The following is a 22,481-nucleotide window of genomic DNA, read 5'->3' on the forward strand; positions in this document are numbered from 1 at the left end:
GCAATTGATAGAGGGTGTTTTCGCTTAATTCACGAAAAAGCCTCCCCATAAAAAGGATGCCATCGGTAAAACGCAGACATATACATATATATATATATATATATATATATATATATATATATATATATTAATGTAAATTGATATTTTCGAAGAACGCGTGCTTTACGTCCTTTAAGTGTGTTTTCCCACCCTCCGCCCTAATGCGTCGAAGAAATGCTGGTCCCACATGGTTTTTAGGTGGTGGAGTCGCGTGGGGAAAGCTAAATGTACGCGGTGTGGGGGTAACCTGAAAAGACCTGAGTTCAGTTTCGGTTTCTTTCATTATCCCACCGAGTTTCTCCGTGAAGCAGCGACGGAATCAGAGAAGCGCCTCATGAATTCCATTCTGGTTCAGCGAAATATTCTCATATGAGTTACTTTTTTCAAAGGTTTTTGTTTCCCACCAGCTTTTCCTCGCTATCTATGTGATTTCCCGCCCCCCTTTCTGTAACCATTTTCAGGTGAAGCTGAAGGGGCCGAAGAAAAGAGCAGATGAGGGGCAGCCTCGTCGGCCCGATTTCTGGATCGAAACCTCCGGTTCTATCTCCCAGATCTGCAGTTTCGACGCCGATGGCCATCTCTCCGTAAACCCTTGTTTTGTTTTGTTTTCCTTTCTTTGTTCGTGCTGTTTCGTGTTTTCCGATAGTTGGATTCTTGAAAGAATCTTTTAGTATCGGCTAGCTTTCGGACTAAATGTTGATTTTTATCTGGTTCAAAGAAGAAAGAAAGGGAAATGCGAATTAGGAGCAAGTTCCGTCATACTAAATAACTTGGTTCGAACGATTTTGAGCAGTAAACGCAAACTCCAGAAATCTATTGCATAAAATGCGAGGTATAGAAATTAAAATATCCTTTCCTTTGGTTGATAACTTTCATAGGCTGGACTCTTAAGCAATAACCGGCTGAAGTAACATGGAGCTCTATTCGATGAAACAATTGCCCAACACCTATGGGATGAATTAGTCTCTTTTGAAAGCCTCTTTATCTTCTCTTCTCGATTCTGGATCCACAACTGAATAGAACAGATCTTCCTAGAGGCAAGCGGAACAGTAATGCAAAATATGTATATTTGCTACATAATCCAGCACTTTTAACTACACAAAGACCCGAACTTGACCCATAGCTACTAAACTTAGACTAACAAAAATTCATTAACATCCAAAGTCGTAACAACTCCTAGTCGGCCTAATTACACAAACTTAACAAGTATAACCTCCCAATATCTTAACAAAATAGCTCTAACAAACTCCAATAGAAAAAAGTTCCCTTGACTTGGTCAACTAAATCCAGAATATTTAATTGACTAAAAGATTATTGTCTTTAATCTAACAACACCTTAGTTAGACTAACGTAAGACAAGACTATGATTTTTTTGGAGAAGCTCAACAATGAGGATTGTAGATACCCTTGATCTTGTCTTTCCTGACTAATTTGTGTACAAGTGCTTAAATGTAACTTTTTCTTCTTACCGGGTTTAGTGATTGTAGTGTTGTATGTATTTCTCGATGTAAGGTGTAAGTAGAGATCATAAATCAATTTCTTTTAGAGGAACCTTTCAATTTTCTTTGAAATGAGAAGCGTTTCATCCTTTCATCATACATGTTAGCTTTGTTTGTAAGAGTTTTTGTTTAATTGAGAACTTGTGTTGGTTTTTAGGTTAAGATTGCTAATGATTCACGGCCAATAATCCAGAGAATGGTTGAATCATTCCGTAACAAATTCTTTCCATCAGGATATCCATATAGGTAAGATATGCTATGTAAATTTTTTTGATATGTGAAGTACTATACTTTTAGCGACAGTAAAGTTACAATTTTCGTCTGTTACAATTATTACTGCTTGTGCAGTGTTAATGAAGGATACTTGATTTATACCCAATTTCGAGCTCTACAACACTTCTCCAGTGCTGCATTATCTGTCTTGTCAACTCAGGTCTCTTCTGTTCTATTGCTTCTAATAGATTGTAGTTTGCTTTTGCAAAGTGATGCATTTGGGCAAGTACCTTCTAAATTTTATGTGGAATTTGTATCTAAACTATCTTATACTTGCATAATTGCCAAAAAAAGCAACAATTTAGTTCCTTAATAACTTGAACATTTTCAATTATAAAACAAATTAACTGATTTAAGCTCCTTATTGATAAAGTTAACATACCTTAGGGGTTGACAAACCATGAGCCAATGTTTCAGTCCACATCAAGCATTTTTATATGATTAGTTCAAATGAACTGCAGTGTGTAAGCCAGTTCATGGATTTTCCTAAAGAGGTTCATCTAGAAGCAATTCATAGAAGCCTACGATGTTTGAAAGCCACTCCTAAAGGAATTTGTCTCTAGAAGAAATTGATTATTGAAACATTGACCATTGAAATCATGGTTTGCTGGCCTTGCAGCTTATTATGTCATAGCTCCAGCTAGTGGTGGATTAGCAGTTCAGTTGCGGAATAGGCTTTGGTCTGGCAGTGTTGGTCTACTTGGTCAAGGAGGCAAAACTATGGAAATGTGAGGGGTCACAAGACTGGGGTTAGAATTTGGGTTTATGAACCAATGACAAGGGGTAGTATATATATTTATATAAACTAATTTCAGGTCAGGAATAACCCTAATGATGCTTGACTATTTTAGGTGTATTATTGGACTAGAATTATGTGATCATATTTGTCAAACTATGGTTTAGTCTGTGCTCATAGTATAGTTAAATGCTTAATTATATAGCATTACTTTAATGACTTTATAGCATGGCTTTGGGCTGAGAACAAATCTGGGCTATGGCTCAGTCACTACTATTTGCTGCAGGTTTGCGGCCTACCCCTGCACAAGCGACTGCTGTGAGCTGGGTAAGAGATGAAATATACTACAATGATATTTTCATGCTGGATTCTGGTAGGCACTTTATGTTATGTCTTAATGCTTTACAGATTATAAAAGATGGCATGCAACATGCTGGGAAGCTCATCTGTAGCAATATGGGTGCAAGAATGGATTCAGAGCCAAAAAGTTGGAGAATACTTGGTTGGTAATTTGGGACTAATATTGAACATTTGTCAATTTTTTGCTACCATCAAGTTAATTATAATAACATAATAATTGTTATTGCAAGAAGAGTTATTCATGCCTTCACTCTTTTGACTCTTCTGCAGTTTGTAAAATTCTTTCTTTTGAAGAAAATATGTTGTGACCAATTTACTTCAGTCGTAATCTGTATGTACTCTCGTTCGTGTAGCTGATGTACTTTATGATCTCGGTACTGGCTTGGAGGTCATTTCACCTTTATGCCCACATCTTTTTCTAGAAATGGCAGGTTTGGGAAATTTTGCAAAGGTACCTTTTTTCCTTCAATTTTCTTGTCAGCTTCCATTTGGAGACTAGACATTTTTCTTAAAATTAAGTTTACTTTTTCTTCAGTAGCTTCTATCTCTTTGTCATAAGGACAGTCCATTTACTACAACCTTTTTTGTATCCTTATTTCACTTAAATAATTATACTAATAAATATCACTTTCTACATCACTTTTGGATAGTGAATTTTACTTGAATGAATTGTAGGGACTGGCTGTTGTCGCTGCAAGGGCTACCAGGTTACCAATTTATTCCTCTTTTGCCAAAGAAGGTAATCTTAGTGACTTGTTTGCAAAAGGAGAGGCCATCTCCACCCTTTTTAATGTTGTTGGAATAGGAGCCGGCATTCAATTAGCCTCAACAGTGTGCTCATCAATCCAAGGAAAGGTATATTCTTTTATCTCAACTATGACATCTATAAAATTGCCTGCAGTATCATATTGTTGATAAGAGGTTGTTTATTGGTTTTTTTACATTGGCATTCATGTTTTATTAGTCTCTCATGGTTATTCATTAATATTTCACTTACAGGCTAAATTATTTCATAATTTGAACGTTCACTTTTGAAATGGAATTCAAGTATGTATATATTTCTAATCTTATGGAGGAAAATAATGTACTATAAATCCAACTAATAAGATAAATGCACTATGAAGCTAACTTAGAGGATACCGTTAACTGACATGGGCTAGTTTTAGTGGACACCAGACCTTGGAAACACAATAGGTCTCAGAACATGTTTCAAGTTAAATAACTCAGAAGGATATTGAGAAATAATTAGCCAAAGGTGTCTTTGTTCGACCTTTTCAGAGGAAATTGGTTGATCTTAATTGAATCTTATAAATATCCAGGCATCTTTTGGTGATTCTGTTGCTGTTGCACTATAATTGTTTTTTGATATTTGTCAGCGTGTAGTTCTGGAAAATTTATTCTCGAGTCCCATTAGTCAGTCATAATTTTTACTACTTGTAATTTATTTTTTATCTTTCCCATTGATTACCTGTTCATGAATTGGTACAACTGATATTATCAAAAGCAATTTAGCATATATTCTTCCCAAAGAACTGATTTTCATCTCAGCATTGCCTTTGGTGCGCAATAACTTATGGCATCCTTATGCTAACAAAGTGGCATTGCTAAGGCCAGAAATAGTTTGTTCTACTTAAATAACTCAATAGCTATTCCACAAGAAATATCTTCCTAACATTCTTATTTTAGCTAAAAGCCATGACCTATGCTTCATTGCATCTTTTTCATTGTAGTCAAATGGACAAGAAGTTGCTAATTCTATTTTCATAATTTGCCTGTTGCTCGGGTTCATGTAAAGTTTAAATTCAAAGTGTGTCTAGGGTCTTAACAAACAGATAGGTAATGAAGATTAAATAGTCAGCTGGATCATAGCGTAAGGGTTTAGGAACTATCACGTTGTTTCCTAAGATTGGTAAGAATTTAATACCAAAGAAGAAAGGGTTTATTGTTTTTGAGATTGTTGTTCTTATATAGTAATAAACATAACCTCCATGTGTACTAGGATACTCCAAATAATGCACCAAACTAAGTGGATATTATAGATCCAAAATCACAAATCCAATCTATCAACCTCATGAGATATTGGTTGTTTTGCACAAAGACGAACTATTAGCAATACATTGGAAGAAATCAACATCGGATTTGGTAAGAAAACCAACTTACTAGTACTGCATGATGAGCCGCCTCGGTTACCAGCACCTCTAAGGGCAGCACGGACACCTTTTTGGCCAGCAAGGTAATAACCCCACCCCGGAGGTAATGATTCACAATCCTCGCATCCTTCCATGGAATCTCGGTGGATTAGAGATCCCACCACAAGGGATAAGCGCACTCCGGAGGTAAGCACTCCTCACACAACTGATAAGGTAGATTAGATATTGCGAAGGGCTTACGTTTGCACAAGTCCCACGCATATTAGTGTGGTTTCTTCTTTGGGGCTGGTTGCCTGTTGGATAATGGGCTATCAGATTGGGGGTGGCTTTCCGAGATGTCGATAGAGCTATTCCAAAGCATGTAAGAGCCATTTGTTTTTATTTTTTTCCTTTCTGAAATATGCGCTTCATTAGTACTTAACATAGAATCAAGCAGCTGCCAGAGCAGCTGAACTCCAAAAAGCTATTACATTGAGACTGCAAAACTAGCCATGCTATGAGCTAAGTGGTTTCCTTCCTAAGGATGGAACAAAAAAATTATACAGCATTTACATTTAATCTATCCTTTTAATCACATATATTAGTAATAATAGATCTTAGATGCTAAGGAGCAGTAGACATACCTTTGACAAAATGAATAATTCCCTGCATATTAAATTTAAGAGAAATCTTAGTCAGATTGAGCTCCTCTGCTCTTCTCAACCCCTCTAGCATGGCAAAACTCCACCATAGCCACACCAGAAATCAATCATATTATAATCATAAGTGTAAGCCAAAATTTTCCAAACAACTGAGGGGTGGGTCCAATGGTTATGATATCTAGCTTCAATCCTATCAGTCCAAAGAAACTAGAGTGGTCTAGGAATTAAGCTATGGATCCAACTTTCGGGCTGTTTGTTCGAATTGTTACCTTCCTCAAGACAAGTACCGAAATGCTAATTATGCACTCTTTAAAACGAGAGCCACAACATGATATATATTCCTATAAATTTAAATTTCTATCAATATATATATATATATATATATATATATATATATATATATATATATTGATATTGGGAATATTCGTTCTCACTTGGGTCTCGACACATGGAAGTCAATCAAAATTCAAATGAACAAATCCATGACGTCAGTCGCACTCAAAATTAGTAAATATTCCTTGAATATTTTTTGTCCCAAGCTACATCTTCTTAACCCCTCACGAATAGGGGCACCAACTATAAAAGGTGGTCACAAGCATGATCTTTGAGGCCAAACTCACTCTTCTTCAATCCTGCCTTATCTTGAGATTATTAAAATCAACATCGGAGGGTACATGTCGGGAGCCCCTCTTGACAATAGTCTTTGTGCAAGAGGGAGGCAACTCATGGCTAGGTCGGGAACCCTCGGTACCTCAAACAACATTAGTTCTCCTAGTGCGGAAACAAATTTTCCGCCAAAAGGTAGAGGTCAGTGATTTGTCTCACTCATTAGGAAAGATTGCATTGAACTGAGAGGGACCTTATAGGGTTAGTGAAGTTATCCAAACCAAAATATATCAATTCAGGATGCTCGAACGATACTTCCACGCACATGGCACATCTCCAACCTCAAGATGTTTTATCTCTAACTCCCATGTCCATTGGGTGTGGCACATCAGACAAAGCATGTAATTTAACAAAAATATATATTTCATTTGAAGTTCAAAGGCATACATGTAGAGTGTCAGGATTATTACACAAAACAACCCACAAAAAAAAAGAACAAAGGTAAATATGTCCTAAATTTACTTGCCCACATCAGTGCTACTAGCTTTTTCCCCTATGACATTGATAATTTCCTTGGACTGGGGATTATCATTGAAGTCTTGCTTAGTCTCCATTTGGACGCTCGAGTCCTTTGGCCGCTTGGTGTAGGAGTCCTCGAATTGTAGGTTTGGGTATTCTGCCTACATCCTGGGAATGGCCAAAAGGCACCTATGCTTGTACGATGCATCGCCTTCTCGAAGGAGCCCCTTTTAAATCCTTGTTGGTGACGATGGTTTTTGCCACTTGCTTTGAGGCCAAAGGTAGTTGTTTGAGAATTCCAATAGGTAGTTCGAACAATCTTCAAGGACTCTCCTTGCATATCCTTGTGCCATAAGGAGTTGACTTGTTCTTGGCCAACTTTGCCGTTGGTAGACAATTTCTTATAGATTGATGTATGCCTCCACCTACTCTTGAAGCTTGTCCACCTCTTTGTTCTGCGTGGATATAATGGACCCAGAATCATAAATTCGATCTATCAAGCCTATCAGAAGGTGGTTGTTTTTTACCAAGATGAACTACTAGCAATACATTGAAATAAGTCGACATGGTACTTGGTAACAAAACCAATATACTATTACTACACAATTAGCTACCTTGGTTACCAACACCTCTAGCTAGCAAGGTGATAAACCCATCCCGTAGGTAATGATTTTTTATCCTCCCATCCTTTCGTGGGATGTCGGTGGACTGGAGACCCTACTACAAGGGATAAGCGCACCCCAGAGGTAAGCGCTTGTGCACTAGATGAGGTAGATTATATATCTGGAGTGTTGTAAAGGGCTTACGTTTACACAAGTCCTGCACATGTTAGTGTCATGTCTTCTTCGGAGCCGATTGCGAGGACATTTGGCTATTAGATTGGGGGTGGCTTCCTAAGATGCCAATAGAGCTTGGCGAAGATAAGTTGAAGACTTTCCTTTTATGAACAACTATGCTCCCAGCCGGTGCCTCGACAGCCACATCTCCCTCGTGAACTTTGACCATTGTGGGGAGTATATTCTCGAGTTGAGGCCTTCTCCTTGCGCTCCTTTTATGGTTGGCTCAGCGTTTTGAAAAGGCACTCGGTGAAGAGAGGCAAGGCCCAAGCGCCTCACAAAACCTTCAGGCAAGGCGTTTCAATAAAGCATGGCTCGGGCGCTCGACTGAGCCCAGGTGCCAAGTATCTAGTTACCCTAACACCCCCATCCCTCCTAACACTCGACCCAGTGACACCCTATGTTCGTTGCCTTCGTTCACTCCGCCTGCTGTCGTCGACAACCTTGTCCACCATTGCAGCTCCATTGGCTTCTTCCGCCATCGTCGTAACCTCATCCATTGCCTTCATCCACCATTTCATCTTTGTCCACTACTCTCTCCTTCCCCCACCTATCTCCACATTCATCGGTTACTTCTCTTATTAGTTTCCTCTTTACAATTGTTTAGCACTAGTTATAACTATTTAGTATCATATTGATCCACTCTTTAGAACTATTTAACACTAGTTAAAATAGTTTAGCACCATAATGATCCACTCTTTAGAATTGTTTAGCGCTAGTCGGAAACCTATTTAGCATAGGTCTCCACCGATAGAAACCTGTTTAACATATTTCTATTTAGCCATATATATCACATTGATATGAAAACACTATGAAGAACACTACTTAAAACATAACATCAGTTAAACTTCATTGTTTTGACATTTTTATTATTAAAAGATGAATAATGTAATTTTATAGTTTATATGATTCCAGTTTGATGTGTCATTTTTATTTTTGTGCTTATGTTCATCAATCATAATATATTTTTTTTAAATTTTAATATTTAAGAGCAGTTCTCTTTGCTCGTGCTGGCGCCTAGGCAAGCAAGCACCTAGCGCCTTAGGCTTTTTGGGACCTTGGCTCCTAGCACCTTTAAAAACACTAAGTTGGCTTAGATCCATTCTTGCTAATAAAAAAGGGTGTTATATGAACATTGATAACATGCTTGACAATGGAATCTATAGAGGCATACCCCAAGGAGTTAAGATTAAATTGGCTTTGATGAGCCACCCTTCATGCATCTATCTGATGTCTAAAGAAGAGGATAGGGCCTTCATTAGTCGAAGCACATGACTCTTCTCCTTTGAGGATAATACCTAAAGAGTGTTCAAGACAGAGTGAGTCGATCACCTAAGAATGAAATCCTAGTCTTGTCCTATCTCGACAAAGAAAATATGGTCCTTCCACCCCTTGTTGGAGCATGGGACCCCTGAATAATCTTAAACCCCTCTCGGACTACAAGATAGTACCCATCGACACTCTTGCAGATCCTAAAACATACATGAAACAAATTAATGGTTGCAATATCGACATGGTAGCATTCCTTGATGATTATAATGAGAGTCTCACAAGTTGGGTATCATCTAAGAGGGTGATATCTTCCACTATTGGAGGCACAACAATATGATTGGATGAATATACAAAAGTACCTACACATCAGCTCATAAGGTTGAATCCCCGACTTAGGCACGAGCATTTTGTACTCAATCAGAATAAAGGTCCTAAGGCATTTTGTAACTCAGGTGTGACACAAAAATCCTTGTCATTGTAACCTTTCAAAATCCGAAGGCCTCTCTTGACCTTTGGGTTGACAATTGGTGACCCCTCCAAAGCGGTGGATGAGGATTCTCTTGTGGATCTTGAGAAGAAAAATGTGCACTCAATACAAGATTGCACTTAATACAAAAGTAGAGTCCCAAGGTTAGCACCTACAAAGACCAAAAGACTATTCAATTTTTCATACAAATCTTAGAGTTTTTAGGCCCACTAATTGATGACTTTTTTTTATATCTTTGCCTAGAATATACTATTGTGAAATCCTTTATAAAGCTAGATGGTTCTCTATCATTCTCCCTTGATGGAAAAAAACTCGATCCCAGAGAGTGATCTGCAAGGTACTGGTCTAATAAGTCTGGTGCAATGTTACGAAGATCCTCCAAAGTAATCTAGATGGCATCGGAAGCTGGACGATTATGCCACTTGTAAAGAGTGTTGAGTGATGCTATCAGCAAATGTAACAAAGCGGTCATCAAGAGTGGCCTCTACGACATCCTTGTGTTATGGGAAAGTTGGTGCTTTGCGAGGATTCTCACCTCCAAGAATACTAGTAGGCAGAGAAAGAGGCTCAAAAGTACTATGATATGGAGTTAAATCCTCCACATTGGAAATTGGACTAATATTTAAGTCAGAGGGCAAATTGAGCACATATATATTAGATCTCAGTTTTTGGATAATGGGGAAAGGATCAACGGTTTGAGCCGGTAACTTCTCGAATGAGATTTTGGGGAATCTCTTAGAGTGAATACAAACCAAGACATAATCACAACTTTAAACTCTTGACTCCTACAACATGCATTAGCAGCAAGTTTGTAACTTTCATTACCTAGGACAATTTCACGTCGAATCTTAGCATGCAAATCGCGGATATGTTGAGCAAAGGCGTGGGTTGGTTTTGAGGCACGATAGTCAAGTGTAAAGGGTGCAAGGTCAATGGGTGTAAGAGGAGTATAGTCGAGGACAACTTCAAATGGGCTTTTGCTAGTGGAGTGGTTGACTAAGTTATTATATGCAAACTCTGTCGTGGGTAAGGTTAAGTCCCAATTTCCTAGTTTCTCACCAACTAAACATCTAAGAAGATTTCATAAGGAACGATTAACAACCTCACTTTGATCATCAATATGGGGGTGAAAAGCTGAAGAGATTTTTAAAGTTGTGCCAAATAATTTTCACAAAGTTTTCCAAAAGTAGTTAACAAATTTCACATCTCTATTGGACGCCATAATTAAGGTTAAACTATGTAACTTAACCACTTGAAAGAAGAATTTAGTAATGTGTGAAGTATCGTTGGACTTGTTACATGGGATCAAGGGTTTAAATAGGTGCCCGGGCATTCGCCTAGGCGCTCAGGTGAGGCAAGGTGAGGCTCGAGTGCCTTAGGCCTCAACCAGGCTGTGCGCTTCAATGAAGCATTGCCTCGATGCTCACCTGAACTTAGGCGTCGGGTGCCTCGGGTGAGCGCTCAGCTCAAATGAAGCAATCGAACCAGACTATTAATTTTGGTTCGGTTGAACACTAGCTAGTTGGTTCGATTGAACCAACTAAGCTACATACTATTACTGTCGCTGCCTCCGTCGTTGACGCTTCCTCTGATGCTGCCTCCGTCGTCGACACACAGGACTGACGCTTCCTCTATCGCTGGTGGACGGTCCAATGGCCTAGCTTTCGTGCGCAGTTCCCTCCGTTGTCGCTGCTTCCATGTACAGTTCCTTTCACCGTCGAGGGAGAGGACCATAGCTTTTCCGCCACTGACGGACACCTTTGAAGCTTCCTTCGCCCACAACATCGTCGTTTGTAGCTTCCGCTGCCGTCACTACTGTCATCTGCAACTTCCTCCGTCATTGTTGTTGTTGTTTAAAGATTCCTTCACTGTTGCTACTGTTGTCCGTAGCTTCCTCCATTGCCGCTGTCATCGTCCGAAAGTTCCTCCGTCACCGTTGCCCTCTCCTTCCCCACTTTCCATTGTCAGTGGCTCTTTCCATTGTTAACTATTGTCATCATATAATAGTCCCTATTTAGATTTTCACACTATGACTATTTATTTGGAATTGTTGTTAGGGTTTTAGGATTAATGACAAGTGTACAAAGCAATTCAGAAGATTCATCAAAAAATTCAAGAAAGGATCCTTCTTAGAAATACAATTATCTAAAGGATCATAAAGATCTTAATGCAGTTAATTGCATCTTTTGTGATAAGACTACTAGTGATGGTATTTTCTGTGCGAAGTAGCATCAAGTAGGGAATTTGAAGAATGCATCAACATGCATAAAGTGTTTGCATGATATAAAAAAGAAGTTGCTGGCTTATATGACTGAAAAACGATGCAAAGGAATGAATCTTATAAGATTTTATCCGAGGGTAATGTTCAACATATTACCGATGATAAAGAAGAAGAATATTTAGAAAGTGTCAATTCAAGTGGAAAAAGAGTTTATGATTGAAAAGAAAAAGAAGTCATGGTTGTTAAGAATGGTAAAAAGGGATTGATGGACTTATATATGTATTAAGGATTATTGAAGCAACAAGGGCAAGTAGGAGCAAAATTAAGACAAACAAATATAAGTGATCCTTGTGATAAGGAAATAGGGGGAAGAATAATTCAGTACATTGCTTGCTTCTTTTATTAGCCTGGCGTTCTCCTTAATACTTGTTATTTAGACAATTTTAAAGTGATGATTGAAGCTTTTGAAGATATGGTGGTTGATTAAAACCTCCAAATTATTATGAGTTGTGAGTTCCATTACTAAAAAAAGAGTTGGATTTTACAAATAAATTATTAAAGGGTTACAAAGAATAATAGGTAAAGCAAGGTTGCTCTATTATGTAAGGTGCTTGGACCGACATGAGACATAGGGATATAATTAATTTTATGGTCAACTATTCTTTAGAAACTATGTTTGTGAAGTTAATACTCAATCGATGCATCATCTTTTATAAAATCTTAAGAAAAGATATATGAGTTGCTTGATAAGTTTGCGGAAGAAATTGGTGAACAAAATATCGTCCAAGTTATAACCAACAATGGAAACAACTATGTGTTAGTGTAGTTATTCTCGTTTTGACATCAGCAAAGGCTTTGATAGTAGCCAAAGCCCAAAAAAACTTGCCATTCTTTAGACAATCGGTGATAGGTGCCATAATGGTACTAAATCCTCTAATGAACCTCCTTTAGTAAGAGACTAATCCATGCAAACTTCAAACTTTAGAAAGGGTTTTGGGTTCAAGCCACCCTAAAATAATGCAGATCTTTGCTGGATCAGTGGTAGCACCTTGGGCAAAAATGATGAAGCCTGGGAATAGGACATGAGTTATTTGGTCAAATAACTGGTTCAACATTATGTTATGGTAATGCTAGTTTTGTCTTAAAGGTTTCTACCTCACTTTGCTAGTTTTAGGAATCATTAAAATTGGGTTGATTTTCACCTCGCATAGTCACGATTCTTATGCTATTAGCAAATTCTCTTTTGGTAATGAGGTTGTTAATTATTCTAGTGCATAAGGTAGAAATACAATGTTTTAAATGGTTCTCTCACTTTTCTCTTTTCTCACGTTTTGTTTTTTTTTTTGGAACAACTTTCAAGCGTTTAAATTATAATAGTATCGTATTTATAGCTAAAGAGGAGAGAGAGGGTGATAAATAGAATAAAAAAGAGAGAATGAGGGGAGTAGAAACAATGAAAGCCATGATTTAATGAAATATATTATTTTTTTTACAAAAATATTAGTGAAGTTTTCAAAAATTATCATGCACCAGGAGCTAAGTGGTCCACCAATTCTGTTGGGATAGTTGGTCCAAAGTCCAACTCTACACGCAAGGGATTAACGTTGGAGGTGCAAGGATCCGTGAGTGACGTCACTGTTGATTGAAGCTTCTAGTTGGATACAGGGTAGGTTTCTTGATTAGCTTTGATACTAAACTAATGTAGAATAGGGTAGAGAATAGAGAGAGCAAGAGAGGAGTGAGATTAGAGATTTGAGAGGAGAGAAAGAGAGAAGTGATATTAGAGATTAGAGAGGAGAGAAAAAGGCTAGAAGAGAGAAGATGTAATTCTTTTTATTCAAATCTGAAGTGATTTATCCATTGACAAGCTCCTCTGTTTTAAGGGTTTAGGAACCCTAGTACAATTAATGTAGGTAAAGATTCCCAAGAGTAACCTCCTAGGGAACTTGTATGCTTTTTTGGAAACCCATGATGTGACTTCCAGGAGACCTAAACAACTTTAAAATAACTTATTAGAGTTGAGAAGAAAAAGAGTGTACTTAATATAAGAGTACACTTAATACAAAAGTAGAGTCCCAAGTTTAGCACCTACAAAGCCCAAAAAACTATTCAATTTTCCACACAACTCTTAGAGTTTTTAGACCCACTAATTGATGACTTTTTTTGATTTCTTTACCTAGAACCTTTATAAAGTTAAATGGTTCTCTATCACCATGATACCTGACCTAAGGAGTAGAGGATAGAGGAAATATGAGGCAACATTGATTAAAGTCGAGGAGTGGGAGGACTTTGAAAGCTCAAGATGCAATGGGTTCCCCTCACTGAGAGGCTATATATATATGGGACTGAGGCTGTTTGAATTGCAAATGCCTCTTCATCTTCTTACCTTTTCCACCTTCTGATTCTCGCCTTATCATCTTTGGTATTTCACTCAATAATGACAATTGGCACATGTGGCGACATTTGCAAATATGTGAGAATTGATCAACTTCTTGGGCTAAGCATCAAAGTTTACTCGATGCATCCTCGGACTAATCATCGAAAGTTGTCCAATGCATCCTACTTGGCTAAGCATCAACAATTGTCTGATATGCCTTTCTTGGGCTAAGTATCAAAAGTGTTTTGATGTGCCCTTCTATGGTAAGTAACGAAGATTGCTCGATCTACTCTTCTCAAGCTAAGTATTTGATAGGGAATATAAAAGTAGCTAGCCAACATTCGCTATGTCAATGCCACGTAAGGCCAACACCCTCCTGCCCACGTGGATAGGAGTCCAAAAGGTAGCTCGGGTCAATTACCGAGCTACCCCCTGGCAGAATATTTGTAGGAATATTCTTTGGAAATCCAGGGGATAGCTTGGGTCGGTTACGAACTACCTTCCCCGTGGAATATTCACAAGAATATTCTTAGAAGTCCAAGGGGTAGCTTGGGTCGATTACGAACTACCTCCCCCATGGTATATTTGTAGGAATATTCTTGAAAGTCCAGGGGGTAACTCGGGTCGGTTACCAACTGCCTCCCTTGTAGAATATTCGCAGGAAGATTCTCGAAAGTCTAAGGGGCAACTCGGGTCGGTTACGAACTGCCTCTCTTGCGAAATCTTTATGAGATATTCCTTCTCCTCAAGGTTAGTATATAAACACACCCTTAACTCTAGATTAGAGGTAGGGACCTCGGTACTAACTTAAGCATCAGATGGACCGACTCGGGAAGCTACCCTTGACCCCGGTCTTTATGCAAGTAGCGAGTCTGAAGAGGTCGCACTCTATGCCGGATGACTCCTCGCATACGAATCAGGGTTGCGTTGTGTTAATGAAGACATCAACGACATTTTTCCCTAATATTTTGGCGCTAGAAGGAGGGCATGAACCTCTGATGTCGTAGGAGCGTTTGTAGGCCGACCCTTTCTATTAACATTCGGGTGAGGCTCCGCCTCCGACCGCGACACTTTCACTCAGATAGGGCAGTAGTTGCCCTTTCCCTACATCGATACCTCCACCTCGCTGCGAGCACCAATGTAGTACTGGCGTTCGTTAAACGACCCTAGAATCTCATCTCTAGGAGAGCTGTCGAGCCATCTACTCATTCCTACTGAGGCATTCTTGAACCTTATATAGCAAATACAAGCATTAGCCGACATAATATGGGTTATTACCTCACTTCTACCTCGGTCAGATCGGTGGGTGACTATGTCGCATCGGCCATCGTCATTAGTTTGACAACCACTAGCATTGACGTCCGTTGGAGTCTTGCCCGATGAATTGCCAACCTCTTATGGGCATCCAAGGCCTATCAAGCCACTGGTCGAGGGAGCACCCGGCTCCTTGATTAGAGAATTCAGTAGGCTGCCCGACCACTGCTTCGCTTCGCTTGAATTCAGGACCCCTTTCCACCTTGAACTATAGGAGGACAAGGTATGGACTTCGATCGACTAGTAGTCGGTGGACTGGAAAGAACTCGTGTGAGAGGAGACAAATGATAGGGAATATAGAATCAATTAACCACCATTCGTCATGTCGATGCCACGTAATGCCAATACCCTCCTGCCAATATGGATAAGAGTCCAAAAGGTAGCTAAGGTCAGTTACAAACTGCCTCCCTCGTAGAATATTCACAAGAATATTCTTGGAAGTCCAAGGGGTAGCTTGGGTCGGTTATGAACTATCTCCCATACGAAATATTCGTATGAATATTCCCGAAAGTCCAAGAGCTAGCTTGGGTTGGTTACGAATTGCCTCCCCTACAGAATATTCACAGGAAGATTCCTGGAAGTCCAGGGTGCAACTCGGGTTGGTTATAATCTGCCTCCCTACGAAATATTTATAGGATATTCTTTCTCCTCAAAGTCGATATAAAAACGCACCCTTAACTCTAAATTAGAGGTAGGGATCTTGGTACTAACTTAAGCATCGGAGGGATCGGCTTGGGAAGCTACACTCGATCTTAGTCTTTGTGCAGGTAATGAGTCTGGAGAGGTTATGTTTTATTCCAAACGACTCCTCGCATATGGATAAGGGCCATGTTGTGCTGACGAAGACGTCAACGACATTGTTTCCCTAACAATATCGAAAGTTGCTCGATGTGCCCTTCTCGAGCTAAGCATGGAAGAATTGCTTGATGCATGTTGCTCAGGTTAAGTATAAAAAGTTACCCGATTTGCCCTCCTTGGTCTAAGCATCAAATATTGTCTGATACCCCTTCTCGGGCTAAGCATCGAAACTTGCTTGGTGGATCTCCTCGAGCTAAGCATCAAACATTGCTTGATGCCCCTCCTTGGGCTTAGCATCAAAAGTTCCTCGATGAGCGCTCCTTGGGCTAAGTATTGAAAATTACCTAATGTATCCCCTAGGGAGAAGCATTGAAGATTGTCCGAGGCACTCTTCTTAGCTAACCATCAAAGGTTGCTTGATGCGCCCTCCTTGGGTTGAGCATTGAAGACTACTTAATACGCTCTTGTCGAACTGAGTATCGCAAGTTGCTTAATGTGTCCTTATCAAGCCAAGAATTGAAAGTTGCTTAATGTGCCCTCGGACCAAGCATCAAAGATTGCTCGCGACACCCTTCTCAGGCTAAAGCATTGAAAATTGTTCAATGTGCCCTTATCGAGTTAAGCATCGAAGATTGCCCAATGCATCCTCCTTAGGCTAAGCATCATAGATTCCTCAATGCATCGAAGATTGCCTGATGTATCGTCTCGGACTAAGCATCGAAGATTTCTCGATGTGTCCTCGAGTTAAGAATTGAAGATCACTTGATATGTCCTCTATGGACTAAGCATCAAAAGTGTCGGATGTGCCCTTCTTGGACTATCAAATATCACCCTATCTATTCCTGTTAGTTGGGTTTTCAAGTAATTCTCAACGGCAGCCAATGAGTCAGTTAAAAGTTGAGAGTTATTGCACTTCAACATCTAGTCAAGTGTTACCCAAAGTACAATCTCTAGGGGGACAAATGATATGGGGAGTATTCACTCACTTTAGGCTGGATACGTGGAAGTCATATTATTGACCCAATGAACAACTCCGCCACGTCAGTCGCAATCAGAACAGTTTCAGGTTATATTTCTCTAATTGTACGCGGACAGGGGGCATCAGATATAAAAGGTGGTTGTAGGCATGGTCTTTGAGGTTAGATTCACTCTCCTTTATCCTAACTTATCCACCTTGGGATTACATACTTGGGCATCAGTCGGACCACATAGGGAGTCCCTTGCAATCGCGGTCTTCATGCAGAAGGGAGGCTACTCAGATTTGGTGCCATGTTGGGATCCCTCAGCACCTATGGCAGCATTAGTACTTGTAGCATGGTCAGGTCTGGCTGATCACCCTATATATATATATGTGTGCGCGTGTGTGTGTGTGTATATATATATATATATATATATATATATATATATATATAATAATGTAGCAGAGATGCTTGTATGTATTTATTTATATTAAAACATGACCTTATGGGCATGGTACTACTGTCTTCAAGTTTAGAAACACCTTGTGCGGCAGTATCTTCTGGTGAGCAACAGATGCTGCTTCTAAATTCCCGAGCTTGCTTCCTTGCAGATGATAGTGGCTCCTCTGCTTTCTGTGATACATATTTATAGTGTTGTAGAAGAAATGCGAGCAGCTCCAGTGAACACACTTAATCCACAGAGGACAGCCATGATCATAGCAGATTTCGTCAAGGTGCTAACTAAGCCACACGGAGTAACATTCATGACCTTTTGTACTTTGTGCTGATTCTTATGCTTGCATCTGAATCAGAGTGGAAAAGTTTCTAGCCCAGCTGACATTAGATACCGAGAAGATCTTCTCTTTCCTAACCGCATTATAGAGGAAGCAGGAGGTGTGATGGTTGGGCAACCACTTAAAAAGATTGTGAAGAAGCCTTCGACGCTGAGAGAACTGAAGGACGTATTCCCAAAGGAAAAGTTTCTGATCAGCCTGAAGAACAAATGCAACTACATGGTCCTTGAGCAGAACGCATCAGGGGAGGATGCACTAAGGGGGTGGTTGGTCGCAGCTTTTGCAGCAGATATGAAGACGGCAGGTCAGAAATCAGGAGTGCCCATGTTGTATGCAGCATATGAAAGGATGGAGAGTGTTTTTCCATTTTTCTTATCTGAATTGAAGATGAGAGGATGGCACACTGATCAATTCTTAGATGGAAATGGTAGACGGTATGCATTTTAATTGTTGCAAAATTTGTTTCGTTCAAATGTGTACAGCTTCTAAACCAGTTTTGTATTCTTCAGACATACCGTAGGTGATCTCTACTCTTCATTCTTTGCATGTTTTGCAAATGATCAGTTGTTTTCTAATAATGAACATGTACATTGCATAAGACGTACGTGAACGTTGATTTGCTGGAGCTACTTTCTGAAGGCATTCCTATCGCTAAATTATATGGATGAACCATGCGATAATCTCTTTGATTTGCTGTATCTCTTTGACTTGCGTGAATCACAACATCATGCGATAATTTAATTCCTAACATTACACTTCATGTATGTTATCATGCATGAATCTGTTTCCAATACGATTTTCTATACAATATTACCATATATAATCAGTAGCATAATTTTCTTTTCATATCAGACATTCTTCTACCGCTACTTACCTTTATAATCCAAAAGGGTAAATTTTGTGAGCAGAAATGCCATTAGGGAACAAAAATTAAAGAAAAAATCAATAATAACATTCTGGTGTAGTGTGCGTATTTCATACATATAATCAAATGTGTATATCATATGTGAACAAAATTGATACAAAACAGGGACAAGAGAGTATATAAATTTATCCAGGGATTGATTCATTCAATATGCATTCTTACAATGTCGGTTATAAATAAAATCAGTCATGCACATAGTCTGTCTCGTAATTATCAAATTTCCTTATTGAAAATAATATATGTAGTATCTAAATATTTTATATATGCATGTACTTGTTTTACATAATTAAGATCATTATAGCGTAAGTCGAACATGCAATGATGAATGAAAAGATTTTATTCTCTGAGTATGCTCTTTATTATTCCGACGACATAGAGAAGACCACATTATTTCTTATAAATTATTGAGGAATTATCTAGCTATCGCATTTTAATGACTCACTAATCCGAATAAGTTGTACTATCAATAACAGCTTGCTTGTTGTATATATATACGTTTAAGTGATGTATTTATCATCTAATGTGCATTTAAGTGATGCAGGACTAGCTTCGATCATAAAAGATAAATCAATTAAAGCAGGAGGAATAAGATGTTGGGCCAGAGCAAACATGTCAGAAGATTGAACGTTGGGCCGGAGGATCGATCGACGTGTCGGTAGAAGGTTTCGGTTCGTGAATTCGGGCATCGGGCCAAGAAGACCGGACATTGCGCCAAGAAGATCATATATTGCGAGAAGACAATATGTTGATTAGGTAATACACCGAAGGATCGGATGAAGTGCCGGAAGAACCAATGACGTGCCGGATAACATAGGATTCACTTGTAATCGATTATGTCTAGATCGAGTTAGTTTAGAGTCTAATTAAGTCAGTTTAAAATTTAATTAAGCTAACTCAATTAAAAGCCAACTAGGCCAAAGTTTAGGTTGTGTTGGGCCAAGTGAAAGGCTCAAACAGTAATACAGTAATCCAACAGGTGGAATCGTCGTGGCACAATCTCTGAGATTGTGTCAGGCGGTGGTACTGCCCAAACACAATCTCCAAGAGATTATTAGGCGGTGGTACTGCTAGATTAGACAATGGTACCACCCAGTGGCAGGGTGTCAAGTGGTGGTACCGCCTAGTGTTAGTGCTGCAGGCGGTGGTACCGCCCAACATAGGCGGTGGTACCGCCCAACATAGGCGGTGGTACATCCAATACCCCGAAATCAGGGATGAGACACTTTTAGACTCCAAGTTTGAATCCACTTGAAGCCTATAAATACTCCTCTCATCCCTGATTAAGACACATAAGAATTGAGAGCAAAAAAGGAAGAAAACACTATTGTAATCTTGTGTGAACTCCTCTTAAACTCTAAGTGTTAGTGAAGTCTAAAAGAGGAGGTTGTGGGGGTGTAAATGTTGTCTCCTGAGCTTGTCAAAAGGAGAATAGAGTTATAAGAAAGATGTTAGTCTTCGCCTATTGAAGAAAGACCGTTAATGGATATTGGTGGCCTTGACGGAAGAGGAATCGGAAGTGGATGTAGGTCACGACGATCGAACTACTATAAAATCTGGTTTGTATTTCTGTTTTGCTATTTACATTTATTACAAATTATCATACTTCCTCGTTACTTAAGCTACACACTCTTACGAATGTGTTTTAAGTAAACGTCTTTCCGAAATCGATTTTAATCAAACGAAGAATTTTTTGAACCGACTTAATTTTATCCGCTGTACTAATTCACTCGATCCTAACAATATACTCTCATATATCAATATTCATAATTTTTATTTATTACTTAATATTTCCATGCATAGATATTTTTAAATAATAAGAAAACAACATCATGTTGGATTAATCAGTCATTTTACGTTAATAAGTATCAAAATTATCATGCGCGGCCCCTCATCACATTGAGCTTGTCGCTCCTTCGGTATACTATGTTGTTGATAGTGATCAATAAATCGATCTATCTACGAGATACCTTTAAATCAGATTAATTTAATTTGGATAAGTTTATCATTTAAAACACTCAAAGTTAATCCGAAAGTGTAAATCAGATAATAATTTTATGTTTATAAAAACTGAAATAAAAAAAATTTGAGTTATGAACAAACTGCATAGCCACAAAGATAAACATCAGCAAAATGTATTACCAAAATGTTAAACAAGTTAAATTAATTTTATATTTTAATTATTTTGCTTGTTTAAAAATTCAACATGATTGCACTTGTCTGATTATTTATTAAAATTAACATTAAATAATAATCAAAATTTCAGATGGATGGAAGAACCGTATGTATTTATTTTGTGGCGGTAAGTTTGTTCTTCTGCGGAGGAGGAAGAAGAGGACTAAAGAAATCTCTGAATGATTAGCTGGAACAAGCATTTGAGTGGATATTGTTGATCCAATTCATTCAAATAATATTTTGATGGAATGATAAAGGAGTCTATTTTTCAATAAAATAAGTTTCATATAAATTAGAATTGTCTATATAGAGTTACGAAGAATCGAAGGGATCACTTCAAATACATGTTTAGATAGACGTTTGTGTTTCGAATCATTCATATGATGGTTGATGAAAAGATCTACAAGTCTACTTTATAAAAGATAAATTGTACTCAATTTATAATTTCATACATAACATTACAGTTAAAATAAAGATAAGCATGCTCTTAATTTTAGGATTTTGGAGTTTATAACTCAATTGAAGTTTATACTCAGAGCAAGGGATAACTAATTACTCATAAATAATAAGAAACTAGAGATCATTTTTCTTTAGGATCAGATAGAATGTTTGCTAATAGAGGGTTAATTACATAGAGATAATAAATTAGAGCAAATACCTTCTATTTTTTTTACTTGGAGATACCAATTTAGACCAAATTCTCAAACCAAAACCAAGCACCTTCTCTTTTTCTTCTCCTTCACTTCCCTCTCTTTCCCAAGTGTGACATGGTAGGTAATTTTTAGTTACAACATGTAAGATTCTAACTTTTGTTCTGTAATTTTTAGTTCTTAGCTAAATCTTAATGTTGTAAAGTGGCAAGCAAGAAAATAACATTTTAATGTGTCCAGGATAGAGCAAGAATAAGGTAGCAACAAAATAACAGTATGCAATTACTTTTTTTCCCACTAACTTATCACAAACCACTCTTAAATTCTAGAATTCTCAATTAGGTCCCTACACTAAGTTTTCAATATAAAATTATATAATTTAAAAAATATTAAAAGTTCTTATATTAAAATAATCAAGTTATTTTAAACAATTATAGGTATCATAAACAATTAAGAAATAAAAAGAGCCATTTGTATTTAGTTTGAATTAATTCTGAGTAGGCATTTGCCATTTAACCCAAGTCTGACGATCCATGGGGTTTTTCCACTAGATTTATTGAACTTTATTCCATCCATAACATATGCTCTCAAAAATAGTGTAGTGAAAAAATGGACAAATTTGAAATATATTAACTTGCTAAACAAATTACATGGTTTACCTATACACCGTTTATAATCTATACACATTAAAATATCTATAAGTCATCATCTATATCTATACTAGCAAGGGCTATTGCTTACTCTTTCTCATTGCTAAGGTGAGATAGTAATGTTCTTATCTGCAAAATAGCATATATAATGAGTGATAACTCTGTAAGTATAAATTTAATTTACTGTAAAACAGTGATCCTAT

At 38.1% G+C, this 22,481-nt stretch overlaps 1 protein-coding gene across 1 annotated transcript; it reads left to right on the plus strand.

The window, feature by feature from the left end:
- Positions 1-230: 230 nt before the first annotated feature.
- On the plus strand, positions 231-18,523 carry LOC103981978 (protein root UVB sensitive 2, chloroplastic). The gene is made up of 10 exons (XM_009398763.3): positions 231-388; positions 501-623; positions 1,696-1,784; positions 1,887-1,971; positions 2,815-2,874; positions 2,956-3,049; positions 3,261-3,358; positions 3,583-3,762; positions 17,699-17,821; positions 17,900-18,523. Exons 1-10 carry the CDS (start codon positions 374-376, stop codon positions 18,326-18,328), a joined length of 1,296 nt encoding a protein of 431 aa, XP_009397038.3. The 5' UTR covers positions 231-373; the 3' UTR covers positions 18,329-18,523.
- Positions 18,524-22,481: the final 3,958 nt, after the last annotated feature.

This window comes from Musa acuminata, chromosome BXJ1-4 (genome assembly GCF_036884655.1).
Source record: "Musa acuminata AAA Group cultivar baxijiao chromosome BXJ1-4, Cavendish_Baxijiao_AAA, whole genome shotgun sequence".
Lineage (NCBI taxonomy): Eukaryota > Viridiplantae > Streptophyta > Magnoliopsida > Zingiberales > Musaceae > Musa > Musa acuminata.

What these genes read in the sequence shown, in the direction of transcription:
- LOC103981978 (XM_009398763.3), top strand. An exon ending in CCATCAGGATATCCATATAG is followed by an intron (nt 1,785 to 1,886) that starts GTAAGATATGCT and finishes CTGCTTGTGCAG; the next exon opens with TGTTAATGAAGGATACTTGA. An exon ending in TATCTGTCTTGTCAACTCAG is followed by an intron (nt 1,972 to 2,814) that starts GTCTCTTCTGTT and finishes GCTATGGCTCAG; the next exon opens with TCACTACTATTTGCTGCAGG.